We start from the raw sequence: 14462 nt of genomic DNA on the forward strand, positions 1-14462 counted from the left end.
ATATGTTGCAAAGTAACATATTTGTGCAAGTCCATCCCAATTATGAAATAAGTGAGCATAATTAGGATTTCTTTCAAATACTTGACCTTTTCTTTTTAGTTTAAAATTTTTTTTTTTTTGGCCAATTGTGAAGTGAGTAGGTATGATTACCATTTCTCAAAAGCTGAGCATGATTACCATTTGGATCTTTTACAGGTTATTTTTTTTATAATTTTTTTTTTTGGTGGAATTATCAAGATTTGTGGATGAAGCTAAAACCTTAAAGGATTTTTTTTATTTTTTTGGCTTTAATACTATGCTAAATCACCATTTATCCTAAAAGGCTGTAACCATTAAAAGTATTCGCAGGTGAATCATCATACATTTTATTCAACCAAACCCTAGCGATTATAGGCTTTTTTTTTATTTTAGTTTTTTTATTTTTTATTTTTGTGATTTGACTTTGCTAAACCAATTAAAGATTTTTGTTTTGTTAGAAACAAACTGATTATCTTTGGTTAGTCCAAAATTTGGTTCTTTTTATTGAAGACAATGCACGAATTTATCGTCTTTCAATTACTATTACTTGAATTTGTTTCTAAGAGCAGTTAAGTGACAAATCCATTTATTTTCTTTGTTTCCTGTAGTTAATAATCTAGATTTAAGTACTCCCACACGTATGTTAAGAAGAAGGAAAAAAATAAATAAATAATAATAAAACCCCTAATTCAAACATAAATAGCAGATAATCAGAACTTGCATATGTAGCTTTATTTATTTTTTCTTTAGGTAGATAAACTTGCATATGTAGTTAACTTAATAACGTAAGGTTCAAGATAACGAGGAAAAGGGTAGATATTTGTGGCTTATCTATAATTATCATTCCTTATAAGATCTTTTTCAATGAGATAATTATCTAAATGTCAATAAAACCCTTCTCCTTTAGGCTTTCCACAGCGTCCCTAAAACTCACTTCCAAAGGAGTGAAGTTAACACCCAAACTTTTTGCTTTCTCTTTTGACATTTGGGGTTTTGGAAACAAGGCCTTCTCATCTTCACACCTGAAAGTCATAAGCAAACACAAAACCTTACTCACATCACACTGTGAGGAAGCAAAACTCAAAGCATCAACTAACTATGTTTGCGTGTGTGCAAAAGGCACCACAGAAATTATGGAATTTTGTTATTTTTCATTTTTATTTAGTACTTATTAATGAAAACTTACTCTTCAGGAATGCTTAAAGCAGGGTAGAGCTCTTTTAAAATCTTCAAGGCCTCATAATTGTGCAGAACGTGTCCTACTACACAATATCTTCCACTAGCAGAAGGAACCTCGAATGCTTGAATATGTGTGAATGCAACATCTCGAACATCAGCGGTGCTAAAAACTGAAAGGGGAGATGTTTTACCTCCATCTGCAAACAAAAGGAAAATCAAATCTCATCTATTTTAATCCCAAGTAGTTTCTAAATAATACTGATAATAACAACAATAATAATAAAAACTAGGATGGAAAATGAGCTTCTTGTTGACGTTATATCTATAATGGGAAGTTGGCATCATGTTTTTCGGGTCTTTTAATCTGCAACTTAACAGAAAATCATTTTTGAATGCGGTGGAAAAAAAAAAAAAAACGTTTAACATGCGCCAACTAATTTGGTTTTAATTTCTTTCAAATTTGCATTAACTATTCCAAAATAAAATAACCAAAAAAGAAGAATAAAGAAGAGAGAACATAGTTGCTGAACCATACCCTTAATGAGATTCAGAACTATCGCTAACGAGAGATTAAGAGTTGGCTGTAAAAGAGGACCAATCACTATCCCTGGATGTATGGTCACCAAGTCAATACCATTTTCTTTTGCGAATTTCCAAGCGGCCTTTTCAGCTAAAATTTTTGAAAGCACATACCAATTCTAGAAAGAAAAATAAGAGAAAATTAATATATTGAGAAGTTTATGCATATTGTCTCTCTAATTTCAAATAGCGAAGACTAAATAAAATCAATAATGTTCAACATATGTTACAACATATACCACGATGTATGATGATGATGAAAAGACAAACTGAACCTTTTTTTTTTTTTTTTTTGGCTTATTTAATGCTGTTGTATATATAAAAGCATCTAACTATTGCAAATTGAAAAGCAAATCATACTTGGCAAAATATTCAAGCAAAACACTGAATGAAAGTTTGTCAACCCAATAAATGATTATGGCAGGGGGTTTATACCCCATCTCATTTTCTTGTAATATCATCGTGATAATTAGGATGTTGGAAAAGCTTTTGAACTAAGATATTACAAAAAAAATAATTAGAACCTTAAAACACACATTAATTAATACAAACCTTCTTTTCCTTACAATATACAGGATCTGAAAACCATGTCTCATCTACTACCTCATCGGAATTCAGAGGTTTTCTGTTGTCGAAAACTGAAGCCATGGAAGATGTTATAACCACTCTCTTTACAGAAGGAACTTTTACACATGATCTGAGAACATTTAGCGTTCCCTTCACTGTAGGTTCAATTATTTCTGCCTGAAATGCAGGGAAAAGAAAAGATCCATTCAAGTTTTTAACTGAAAAGTTATATGATTAGATTTAGGTCACTGAAAGAATTTACAGAACACTGTCTCTTTGTATAAAAAAATTTACAGAACACTGTCTCTCTCACTTTCTATATATAAAATTTTGCTATAATAAGTCGTAAGCTTACTGTGGACACCTATTATTCAATTGCATGCTATTTTAGTAACTATAATTTATAAATTACGTGCAATCGAAGATTAGATATCCACCATAAATTAAAGATGTCTCCCATTGTAGTATGACTATACATGTTAAAAAAATAAAAAGTAATTCAGCAAGAAAACCTGTTAGAAAGTTGACCATTTTCAAATTGGAATTATCCATATGTATCGAAAAATTCAACAATGTATTAATAGTAGAGCTATCAACAACCTGTGGATCGTTGGTTGAAAGCATTGCAGGGGCTGCAGTATGAAAAACACCTTCGCATCCCTCAACTAAAGCATCGAAAGAACCTTCTTCCAATAAATCTGCCCTCAACAAATGAAGTCTTTCCTTAGCTCCCTCAAGTGAGAGCAAGTGTTCTGTTTTCTTTGGATCATCTGTGACATAATTCATAAAAATAACTAAAACCCCAATTCAGAATTAGTCCTTCATTAACACATATGGTGGGATTTATTTATTTTTCTTATTTTCTTATTTTATTTTATTTGTGTGTTTGTGTGTTAATATGATAACATGTAAGAGAAGAAGAAAAACGTTACCTGAATTTTAGAGATTCTAGTTAATTTTTTTTTTTTTTGCCCTTTTAAGTGAAACAACAATCAAAAACCAGAATTTTTGAAGTGAAAATCATTTATAAAAAGTAGTGTTTATTGAATTGAATTATATAAAAGATGAACAAAATGATACTAATAACCTGGGTTACGAACAGAGGCTTTGACAATGAATCCACGTTCTAGTAAAAGCTTCACAAGCCATGATGCTATGTAACCCGAAGCTCCCGTTACACACACGACCTTTTTTTCTCCACTCATAATTTGTTTCTTTTCTCGATCTGCTCTGGCTTTTTGTTTAAAGTTGTGCTTTCCACTTAAAAGCTAGCATTTTTGAGGAAAAAGTCATATATAACAGTACCCCGGACCCCACAAGCGGAGGCAGGGACAAATAATAACACGACAAGCTAAATTTTAAATTATAAAACCTTATCTTCAGAAAAAAAAAAAAAAAGAAAAAAAAAGAAAGAAATTTGAAAAGCTAGAACTTATATGTGTGTATATATATATATATATAACTAGATTAAATAGGTTTTTAATATAAGAATAAATATGATGTTTTCATTTATAGTTTTTGATTTACATTAAATAAATATGATGTTTTCATTTATAGTCTTTGATTTAGATTAAGAGTTGAGATTTAAAATTATGTTTATTACTTATCACATTTGTATAGGTTCATTTTTATTAAATAAAATTAGTCTACATCATTAAATTCATATTTAACTATTTTTAAATTTTTAAATTTTAATATTTAATGTGATATAATAATTATCAAAGATAAATTTTAATTTAATAAAACAAAAAAAATCTTATTTGAAATTTTATATATATCTATATATGTATTAGCTTTTCAATTATTTATTGAATTATTTTGTCTAAAAAAATCATTTGTTGTAGTATATTCGGAAACATTATACTTTTTTTTTTTTTTGGGCTAAGTGATAGATTTTCTTCAGCAAAATTAAGAGCATGTAGCACACTTGGGCAAATATTGCCCCTTAAATTCTTCTTAGAAACCACTACACAAATTCACAAAACCTATCAAAATAACTATAAAATATGAGTTTTCAACAAACAATTAAACTATAGAAAGTTGGATAAGCGAGCTCTAAATCTCACTTATCAATATTCAATATTCTATAGTAAAAATTATAAAATTGCTTGATATTTTCATTTAAGTTTTAAAGTCAGATCTTCAAACTTAAAATATGATCATAATTTAAATCACTCAATTTGAATTTATTATATTTTGATCCAATTTTATTTTTCAATTGGCAATAATTAAATGCTTCGTGTTGTGTATGAAATATTAAAATCCAATTTTATTTTTCAATTGGCAATAATTAAATGCTTCGTGTTGTGTAATTAATATTAAAATCCAATTTTATTTTTCAATTGGCAATAATTAAATGTTTCGTGTTGTGTATTTAATATTAAAATCCAATTTTATTTTTCAATTGGCAATAATTACATGCTTCGTGTTGTGTAAGTAATATTAAAATATAATTTAGGTTTCAATTGGCAATAATTACATGCTTCGTGTTGTGTAAGTAATATTAAAATATAATTTAGGTGTTCCAATTTCAAAATTTACATTTGAATACCCATTTTGTTGCACAAGTCAACGACGTTATTCAATCGATATATCCCTCAGAGAATTTTTATAAAGGCTTTTCCTCATCACACATCCCCTCTTCTTTAGAATTAAATGTGTTGTAATGATAAAAAAAAAAAAAAAAAGTCCAATCGTATCGAAAATGACAATTGCAGTGACAATGAGATGTGACACCGTTGATCTTATTTTGTAAGTCTGCCACAATAATAATAAAATTATAAAAATTGTAATCAGTTGACTTTTTAATCGAAATTATAAAAATTGTAATCATTTGATTTTTTAATCGAAAAGATGGTAGTTTAACCCAAAAAAAAAAAAAAAAAAAAACACACATTCAGATTTTATATTTATTAATTTGAAAATTGAGGTTTGAATTTTGAAACACCGTTATTGATTTAGATGATTTTATATTGCAATATTACATGATATAAAACTATGATCTGATAATACTATTATAAGATATTTTTTTATTTATTAAAAAATAAAAAAGGTTGCTGTATTGTATAATTTTCAATTAGTAATTAATAAAAAATAAAAAGTATTTAAAATTAATAATTTTAATGTAAGTTATTTCATATTATTTATAAATTTATTCAAACGAAAAACGAAAATGACTGTTGTGGGTGGTTGGAATGAGATACGTCAAAAGTCTACCATACTAACTTTTGTGGGTGGTTGGAATGAGATACGTCAAAAGTCTACCATACTAACTTTTAGCCAAAAAAAAAAAGCGCCAACCATATTAGCAATAAATTATCATTAGTTGATTTTTTCAAAACAGAAAGTCTTTTTTAAAAATATAATTTTTAATCAGTAGCTAACAAAAAAATATTGAATCTTTAATACGAGGATTTATTTATTTATTATTATTTATTTATGATCTTTGTTAATAGCCAAGTCTATACTAGATATTTTGGATTCAAAAGGCCAAGTATGCTTTTGTTATAATAAAAATACAATTTTTTTTTTTTTTCAAGTGATAAGAAGACCCAAACTATCATATGGGATTAGTAAAAGGAGCAGGATTAGTTGGCAAAACATTATAATGGAGACATAAATTAGTTCATTTTAATGCAAAGATTGACTTACTTAGGGGTTTTAACTCATTATCATATAGACAAGCTAATTTGGATTAAGTGCAGTAAAATCCAAGTTTTTCAAAAGCTAGTGGAGCAATGTAATGATCCTTTAGTCTAATTTCCAAATAATAATTTGGTATTTAGGTTTAGAAACTTCCGACAAGAATATAAAGCCCCATTTAGTCTATAACCCCAACAAGAATATAGAGCGCCATTGAGTCTATAACCCCAACACATCAATTTTTTCTCTTTAAAAATTATGAAATAGTCCAAGAAAATTAATTTTTTTCAAATATCCATATGACATATCTTTTTCTCTTATTCATTTGTGAAATTAATTAAAAGAGGGAGTAAATTAGTCTTGTCAACCTTTTTCCTCATCACAAAGTTGCTTCTTTGGAGGTTTGCAAGAGTATTTGTGTATTAATAAAGCTTCCCTTAAATTTTTTTCTCGTCTCAAAAAGCTTATCTTCCTTCTAGGTTAGATCTTGACCTTTATCTAATGAACCATACACTTTGCTTCTTCGGTTAAAAAGATGAAATAAGAAGGAATGTATAGTAATCCAATGAGAAACTAAGTAAATTTGATGATATTTCCCTTTTAGCCAAGCTTAACTTTCTTTTTGTTGAAGTATGAAGACATAAAAATCAAAGCATAAGATTGAAGCACTTAAAGAAAGGAGGGTGAAAGGTGCTAATCAAGTGGAGCCGTGACCCAAGTTAAGAGCTGATGCAATACAAAAATCCAAAAGTTGGGTAGCACTAGCCAAGAAGAGTCGCGCAAATTGCAATGACTGTTAAATATCTCGGGAGCATTAATTGTGGGGCCACCGAGATAGGGCCACGGCACTATAGCGAGGCTTTAAAAAGTTCTAGTATTTTTCTACTTTTTTTCCTTGTTTGATGGGTTATGTTGTAACATCCCACATCGATTGGAAAGGGGAACGAAGCATGACTTATAAGCGTGTGGATACCTTTCCCTTCAAGAGGCCTTTTCCTGTGATCCACCGTTGTATTGGGGTCGGGAAGAGAAAAATCATGCGGGCCGAGCCTAAAGCGAACAAATTCTTGATGCGAGTGGTCTGGGCTGTTACAGTGGTATTAGAGCCGGATCCGGATCGGTGTGCCAGCGAGGACGCTGGGCCCTAAGGAGGGTGGATTGTAACATCCCACATCGGTTGGAAAGGGGAACAAAGCATGGCTTATAAGCGTGTAGATACATTTCCCTTCAAGAGGCCTTTTCCTGTGGCCCACCGTTGTATTGGGGTCGGGAAAAGCAAAACCGTGCGGGCCGGACCTAAAGCGGACAATATTTTGATGCGGGTGGTCTGGGATGTTATGTAACACCCCGTCCCAAATCGCACTGGAATCCGTGCACGTTGACCGAGGTTGATCGTTGACCGAGCGGGTCAAAAGTTGACTTTTTGTTCTAGTTGGAATTTTGAGTTGACCAGGGTACCGTGGCGAAGTGCATGATGCCCCGAGTTCGTAGACTAGTAGCACGTCGAAAACGGAGCTATGGTTTGAAAGTTATGAGCAAAACAAGTTGCGGTCCAAATTGTCCAAGGGGTGCCGGAGCTGACTTTTTATTTATGGGGAAATGAGCTTTGACACGTGCATGGTTGTGAAGTGCTCGTCGATACGAGTTCACAGACTAGCGGCACGCTTAAAACGGACATCCGGTTAAAAAGTTATGGATGCGTGAAGTTTGCCGGATACCGTAATATTTTAATGTTTTTGAGTCGATGAACAGTGAAATGCCACGTGTCAACTTTTGATTGGTCCATGTGGCATGAACAGTGTCCCCACAGTGGCATTTATTTGATAAAATTCTCGGGGAAGAGAGAGAAAGAGAGGGATGAGAGAGAAAGAGAGAGAGAGGGTCCGACCGGCGCCGGAATTTTTCAGGCAAAACCGGCCAGCAAGGTTCCCCTCCCCATTTCAGGCAAAACCTCAAATTTTCACGACGATCGGCAGCCGAACGTGCCCGGATCGGACGTTCGAAGATCGGCGGCGAGTTTTTCCCTCCACCGCCGGCCACCGCCGATCGACCCACTTCCGGCCATTTTCAGCCCACACGCGCCTGACACCCTTCATCCTCTCCTCAAGTTCGGCCGACCCACCAAGTTTCACGGCCATCGGACCACCGACGCGCCGGGATCGGAGCGTTCTCCGCCGTCTGGCCTCTGTTTGCCTCACCGCCGGTCCCGTTGGATTGCTCTCCCCACGATCTACAAATCTGCCAAAAATCACGGCCAACGGCCACCGCACGCGCCGCCGCTGGCGACAGTTGCCGGTGACCGTGGCGGCTCACCGGAAGTTACTGTTCCGGCGAGTACCCAGTCTTCCGGCCGGCTTCAGTTCACTTTGTTCGACCTCCTGAACCTGAATCCGGCATCCGTTTCCGCCAATTCGAGACGGTTTGGGAGAATTGCGAAGCCGAAACCCGAAAAGCTTTCCGGCGAGATTCCGACCCCGTAGGGTCCGATCACCGGAAAGTAAGACCGGATCAGTGATCCTCATCACGCGAGCTTCGATTCGGTATATAACTCGTAACTTTTTAGATATCGTTTGGTGTTTGCTCCCCGGGTACCCATTTGGGAATTACCCGAATAAAATATTAATATTTTTGGTTGGTGCACTGTGTTTGTTTAGGTGCGCGTACGAGTGGCGGAGTTGATCCCGAGGAAGATCTTAGTTGATTTACGCGCTCAAGGTGAGTGACCCACCTTCAAAAATTATTTTGGGCAATTAATTATGTTTAATTGGTATTTAAATTATGCTCATGTGGTGTGATTTAATTATGGTTTTATTTTGGTTTAATTTATTTATTATGCATGAGCAAAGTATATTTTGGTAGTATTTGTACATGGTTTTAAATTTGATTTTCCGGGCATAATTGGGTTAAATATTTTACGAAAATATTTGTTTAAATTTTATAAATTATGCCCGCGGTATTTTTATGGTTGCATCTTGTACTTCGAAAAAATTGTGGTTTGTTGGTTATCAATGTTTCGTACTGGTTTATTAAATAAAAATATGTGGGATGGTAAGTGTGAAAATTTTAATTTATTTCCCACGGTAATTTTGGAAAACGGTACGGTTGGTTAATAATGTTTATTTTTTAGACGCACTCATACAGTATTGGTGTTCTGGTGTATGGACACGTGGTAGCGCGCAGGTATTATGTGGTTTAGCGCGCGGTTATTATTTCTCCCGTTGTTGCCATTGGACCATGGGTAGGCAAGTTTGTTTGCGCACAGCCGCCCCCCTCCTTGGTCAGGTTGATGGTTTCAGCAGCGGTACTGTCGGGACGCTGAAGTGCCGTTGCAGGTTTCTCTCTTTAACCCCCTCGCCAGTCGGTGCTTGGGACGCTGGGTATCGGAGGGCATCACCGGTATATGGTGTGGTGCGTCAGGTGTAATTTGCTAATAATGTTTTAAACCCCAAAGGTGTTCAAAAATTATTTACTATAATTTATTACATTTTAGTTATATATTGGGGCATGTTTTTATTTATTTATTGTTTATCAAATGGTTTAATCCCTTGGTTTTCAGAAAGTACGTACATCGGGTTTTGTGAAAAGGTTTTAAAAAGGGAACATTTCAAACGGAGCGATTGGTGAGAGTTTTGAGGGAAATTATTATTTCCAACAGTTATTATTATTTATTTATTAATTGTTGGTATTTATTCAATTTCCTTAATTGTTATTATTATTAATTTATTATCATTAAAAGTGTTTAGTAGTTAGGGTCACTCATTGAGATGATTAGCATCTCACGTTTTTCAGTTCCGTTCCCTTAGGTGTAAGTGGTGATAGACGTTCTTCCGGAGCGAACCAAGTTTTCCGCTGCTGTTGTGTTTCGAGAAATACTTCTGTACTCTTTCATTTCAGTGTATTATTTCTTTCATCCTTGTTGTATTTCTGTTGATTAGCACTTCTTAAAGCTCTGTATACTATTGGGATACTTATGTTTTATTTATGCACTGGACTGTTGTTGTTTTTGAGAAGTGCTGAAATTTGTGGAACAACTTGTAGTTTGTGGGAGGAATAAGGAGGTGATTATAGAAGTGTGTTTTCAGTGCAGGTAATTTTTGGTAAGTCCTACCCTTAGGGGAGGCTCTGCCGGATTTTCCGTTGGAGGGTCCGGTAGGGTTTCCCTGGGATCAGGGCTTGTCTAGGCTTGATACAGTCCCTGATACCATTTATAACATCTGACCTCCACTTATGAATTAGTAACTCTCTAATGATATTGTCCCCAATTTAGCCACTGCACTAGATATAAAATTTATTATTTAGGCCTTCCTAAAAGGTTATCCATCCTAGTATTACTCTCACCTAAGTACATTTAACTTCGGAGTTTTGAAACCTAAAGCCAACCGCTATGAAAAGGCTTCGTCATTATGAAAATGACTATCATTACATGATGATGATATGAACCTAGGTCAATTTGCTCCTAAACCCGTTTTATATTAGCCTGATCATAATTAAGTTCAGATTCTAATGGTCACTTTGACCCCTAATCAACCTATGATTAGAAATCTTGGTATATATTAAAGACGTTACAATAGGTTATGAAGATCCTATTGCTAAGTTGAGCTAGAATACTCGTTCTCTATTTGGTGTTCTAGTGTTCTAAAAAAACAAAGAGAAATCTTTCTTACAAGTAATTTTTCTGAATGAAATGTTATATGCCATTATTAAGAAAATAAAGCCTTTAAATAGGCTAGGGTTACAAAAGTCAAATCCCTAAAGGAATAGACAAAAAAGGGCCAATAAGGCTAAACCAAAGATGTGGTAGATTTTCACATGTTTATCCCAATATAATTTGTATTAATTAATTGCTTGATTTTTTGAAAGAGGTATTAATTAATTTACATTCAGTAATAATAAAATTCAACCTTGCTAAATTAATTTGCCTAGTCAATAATTACATAAAACTAAAAATAAAAGGTTATTTCCTAATATAGAAAGTGAAATTCCAAATCTAGAAAGTAATTGATTAGCTTTCCAAATAAGTTGTTCTTGTCCAATCTCCAGCTAATTTAGGCTCCAAATCTGATCCAATATACCATGTAAGATGCCTTGTAGGATTATAACTGGTCCCCACATGTTGCCATTGATTGGAGGGATCAAGTTTGCTTGGAACATAAGAAAACCCACTTCCCAATGCGAATCATGCAAAACTAGCCAATGTTGGAAGTTTGGATGCTAATGGCATGCGTGGGTGCCCTTGCCTTTGCGTTGGCACTATTCGATATTTTCTTGGTGAGCTCAAGCATGTTCATAGGCACACAAGCTCACCCTTTGCTGCCAGAAATCCTCAAATGCATCGAAACAGCTTTCTGGATCCATTTCTGCCTTCAAAACCTAGGTGCTTAGTGTAGACTTAGAATCTTCTGATATTATAATGCCTTATTGAGAATTAATTACTCATTGTATAAAACTAATAAGATTGTTCTCAAACCTCTTAGCAAGTATATGTTTGCACTGGCAGATTCTCATCATTCCCTTCCTCTTGAGAAAGATTTACCTTCAAATCAAAATCATCACCTTGGAAAAAAGAAAAAAAAGAAAAAAGGAGATAAATTGGAAACATTAAAGGTAGCACTCACATCATACTTACCTGAAAAATCAAGCTTGTGGGCATTTTCATTGACCCTCTCTAAAACTTGAAGATGTCCATCTTCTCGAGGCATAAGCTTAGACTTGCATTGTCCAGGAAATCTCTCTTTCCTCACGTGCAACCAAACCCAATCACCTTATTTGAACACCACCTTAATTCGGCATTGATTAGCTGCTTTAGCATACTGTTCAGTCCTTCTTTCAATGTTTGCTCTAGTCTCCTCATCAATCTACTTGAGAAACTTAGCTTTCTGTTCACCATCTAGCTTAGCATGTTCATTTAAAGGCAAATGTGTTAAATTTAATGGAATTAAAAGATTAAAACCATAAACAATTTCAAACGGTGAGTATTTAGTAGAAAAATGTATGGTTCTATTATAAGCAAACTCAACATGTGGCAAACATTCTTCCTAAGTTCTCAAGTTTCTATGAATTAATGCTTTTAACAATGCAAACAAAGTTCTATTCACTACTTCAGTTTGTCCATCAGTCTAAGGATGACAAGTAGTCGAAAATAAAAGTTTAGATGTTTTCCAAAAATAACTTAAGAACTTAGCATCCCTATCAGAAACAATTGTCCTAAGCATGCATGAAGTCTCACCACTTCCTTAAAGAATAGATTGGCTATATGAGATGCATCATCAGTTTCATTACATGCTATGAAATGTGCCATCTTAGAAAACTTGTCAACAAGCACAAAAATAGAGTCCTTATTCATCCTTAACCTTGGTAACCCTAATACAAAATCTATAGATAAGTTTATCCAATGATAAGAAGGAACAGGCAATGGCATATGCAAACTAGGTGGTTTTAGCTTAGATTTTGATTTTCCACATGTGATACACCTAACACACATCCTCTCGACATCTCTCCTCATGTTTGGACAATAAAAGCATTCTTGTAGTGTGGACAAAGTCTTTACTACACCAAAGTGACTTATTAATCCACCACCGTGACTTTCTTTAACAGGTAGTTTCCTAATGCTACAACAAGCCACACAAAGTTTATTTTTCCAAAACAGATACCCCTCAAATAAATAGAATTTACCATAACCGTGTTTAGCATAATTTCTATATATCTCACCAAAGTCACTATCATGCTCATAAATTTGTTTTAACTGTTCAAAACCAAGCATTCTAGCATCTAAGGTTGAAAATAAGACATACCTTTAGGATAAAGCATCGACTACCACATTTTCTTTACATTTCTTATAGCTGATGACATAAGGAAAAATCTCAAAGAATTCATATGCTTCAAGGATTCATGATCAGTGTGAATTACAATTTCCTTTGGTATCAAGTAATGCTGCTATGTTTCCAAAGCTCAAACTAAAGCATACATTTCTTTATCATAGATCGGATAATTCAATGCTGCCAAATTCAATTTCTAACTAAAATATGCTATAGGTTTTCTTTCTTGCATTAACACAGCTCCAATACTTATACCTAAAGCATCACATTCAATCTCAAAAGTCTTAGAAAAATTGGGTAAAACCAATAAGAGAGCATTAGTCAATTTTTCTTTCAGCAAGTTGAAAGACTTCTCTTGTGCCTTTCCCCGTTGGAATCCCATGCTTTTCTTGATTATTTCATTCAATGGCACTGCAATAGTACTGAAATCCTTGACGACTCTCATGTAAAGAGAAGGAACAAAGCTTGGCAACATAGGCTCTTCAGGATTAGCTAGATGATTTAAATAAGCATCTTTATACAACATCACCCGCATAGGTTTTTAATTTATAAATTTGCCTTTTTAATCTCACCTTGGCTAAGATAAAAGTTTGTTTTTTTTTTTTTCCTTCTCTTCCTTTTTCTTCTCTTTCTTTTTACTTTCAGGTTTAGATAACTTACTTGAATGGTTAGGCTCGGCCTTGCCCTCTTGTATGCTTGTTGAAGCCATGGGTGGCATAATCGCCTTCATCCTTTGCCATTAAACTACCCTCATTTATTGCATTGCATTTGATCCCTAAACACCTCCCTTGGTGTTAATGGCCCGAGCTTGATATTTTTGCCTTCAAATCGGAACACAATGGAGTTTTTTCCACTATAATGTATTGTATTCTTGTCAAATTGCCATGGTTTTTTGCAATAAAATATGTCCTGCATGCATAGGTACAATATTGCATAAAACAACATCCACATAATTATCAATATTAAACTTTACCTTTGCTTGCTTATTTATCTTTATCTCTCCACTGTCATTAAGCCATCGAAGCCTATATGATTCTGGATGTTTGAGCGTTGCTAAACCTAACTTATCCACCACAACAATGCTTATAACATTGGCATAGGTTCCACTATCTATAATTATACTACAAATTTTACCTTTAATGTCACATCGAGTATGAAAGATGTTTTCCCTCTGCACCTATTCTTCATCCTTATACATGGTCAAAACCCTACGTAACACCAAACTTAGATCAGCCTTTGCCACGGGCTCATCATGTTCTTCCTCTTCAAACTCTTCTTCAGCATGTTCAGTTTTGGCTTCAAACACCTCACTATCTGATTCCAGCTTTCCATTATCCTTCAGTTCAATAATCCTTCTATATGGAGATTGATTGGCAATATGCCCATGCCCCTGACAGTTGAAACATACAATATCATGAGCTCTAACTAGTTTAAAATCAGCCTTACTATTCGATTTTGGTGCTTGGATAGGTTCAGCCTTTGCGTACGTCCTTGACCAAATGGCATTTCTTTCATCCTGCTTCAGTTTTGGCCTTGGCTCGAATGCTGAATTGCTTCTCCAATTAGTTGAACTTGTTTTCCAGCTGCTTGAAGCTCCTTCAAATCATGAGTTACTACCCTTCCTCTTGAGTTGGTTCTCAATTTTGATTGATACATGCAGCA

At 34.2% G+C, this 14462-nt stretch overlaps 1 protein-coding gene across 1 annotated transcript; it reads right to left on the reverse strand.

Annotated features, from left to right (window-relative positions):
* Positions 1-734: 734 nt before the first annotated feature.
* On the reverse strand, positions 735-3617 carry LOC107422206 (phenylacetaldehyde reductase). Its single transcript, XM_016031627.4, has 6 exons — positions 3431-3617; positions 2944-3113; positions 2329-2520; positions 1733-1895; positions 1205-1394; positions 735-1040 (listed from the first exon to the last, which is right to left on the reverse strand). The coding sequence occupies exons 1-6, from the start codon at positions 3546-3548 to the stop codon at positions 896-898; spliced, it is 978 nt and encodes a 325-aa protein (XP_015887113.3). The 5' UTR covers positions 3549-3617; the 3' UTR covers positions 735-895.
* Between the last annotated feature and the right edge of the window lie 10845 nt (positions 3618-14462).

This window comes from Ziziphus jujuba, chromosome 3, assembly GCF_031755915.1.
Source record: "Ziziphus jujuba cultivar Dongzao chromosome 3, ASM3175591v1".
In the NCBI taxonomy this organism is placed as follows: Eukaryota; Viridiplantae; Streptophyta; class Magnoliopsida; order Rosales; family Rhamnaceae; genus Ziziphus; species Ziziphus jujuba.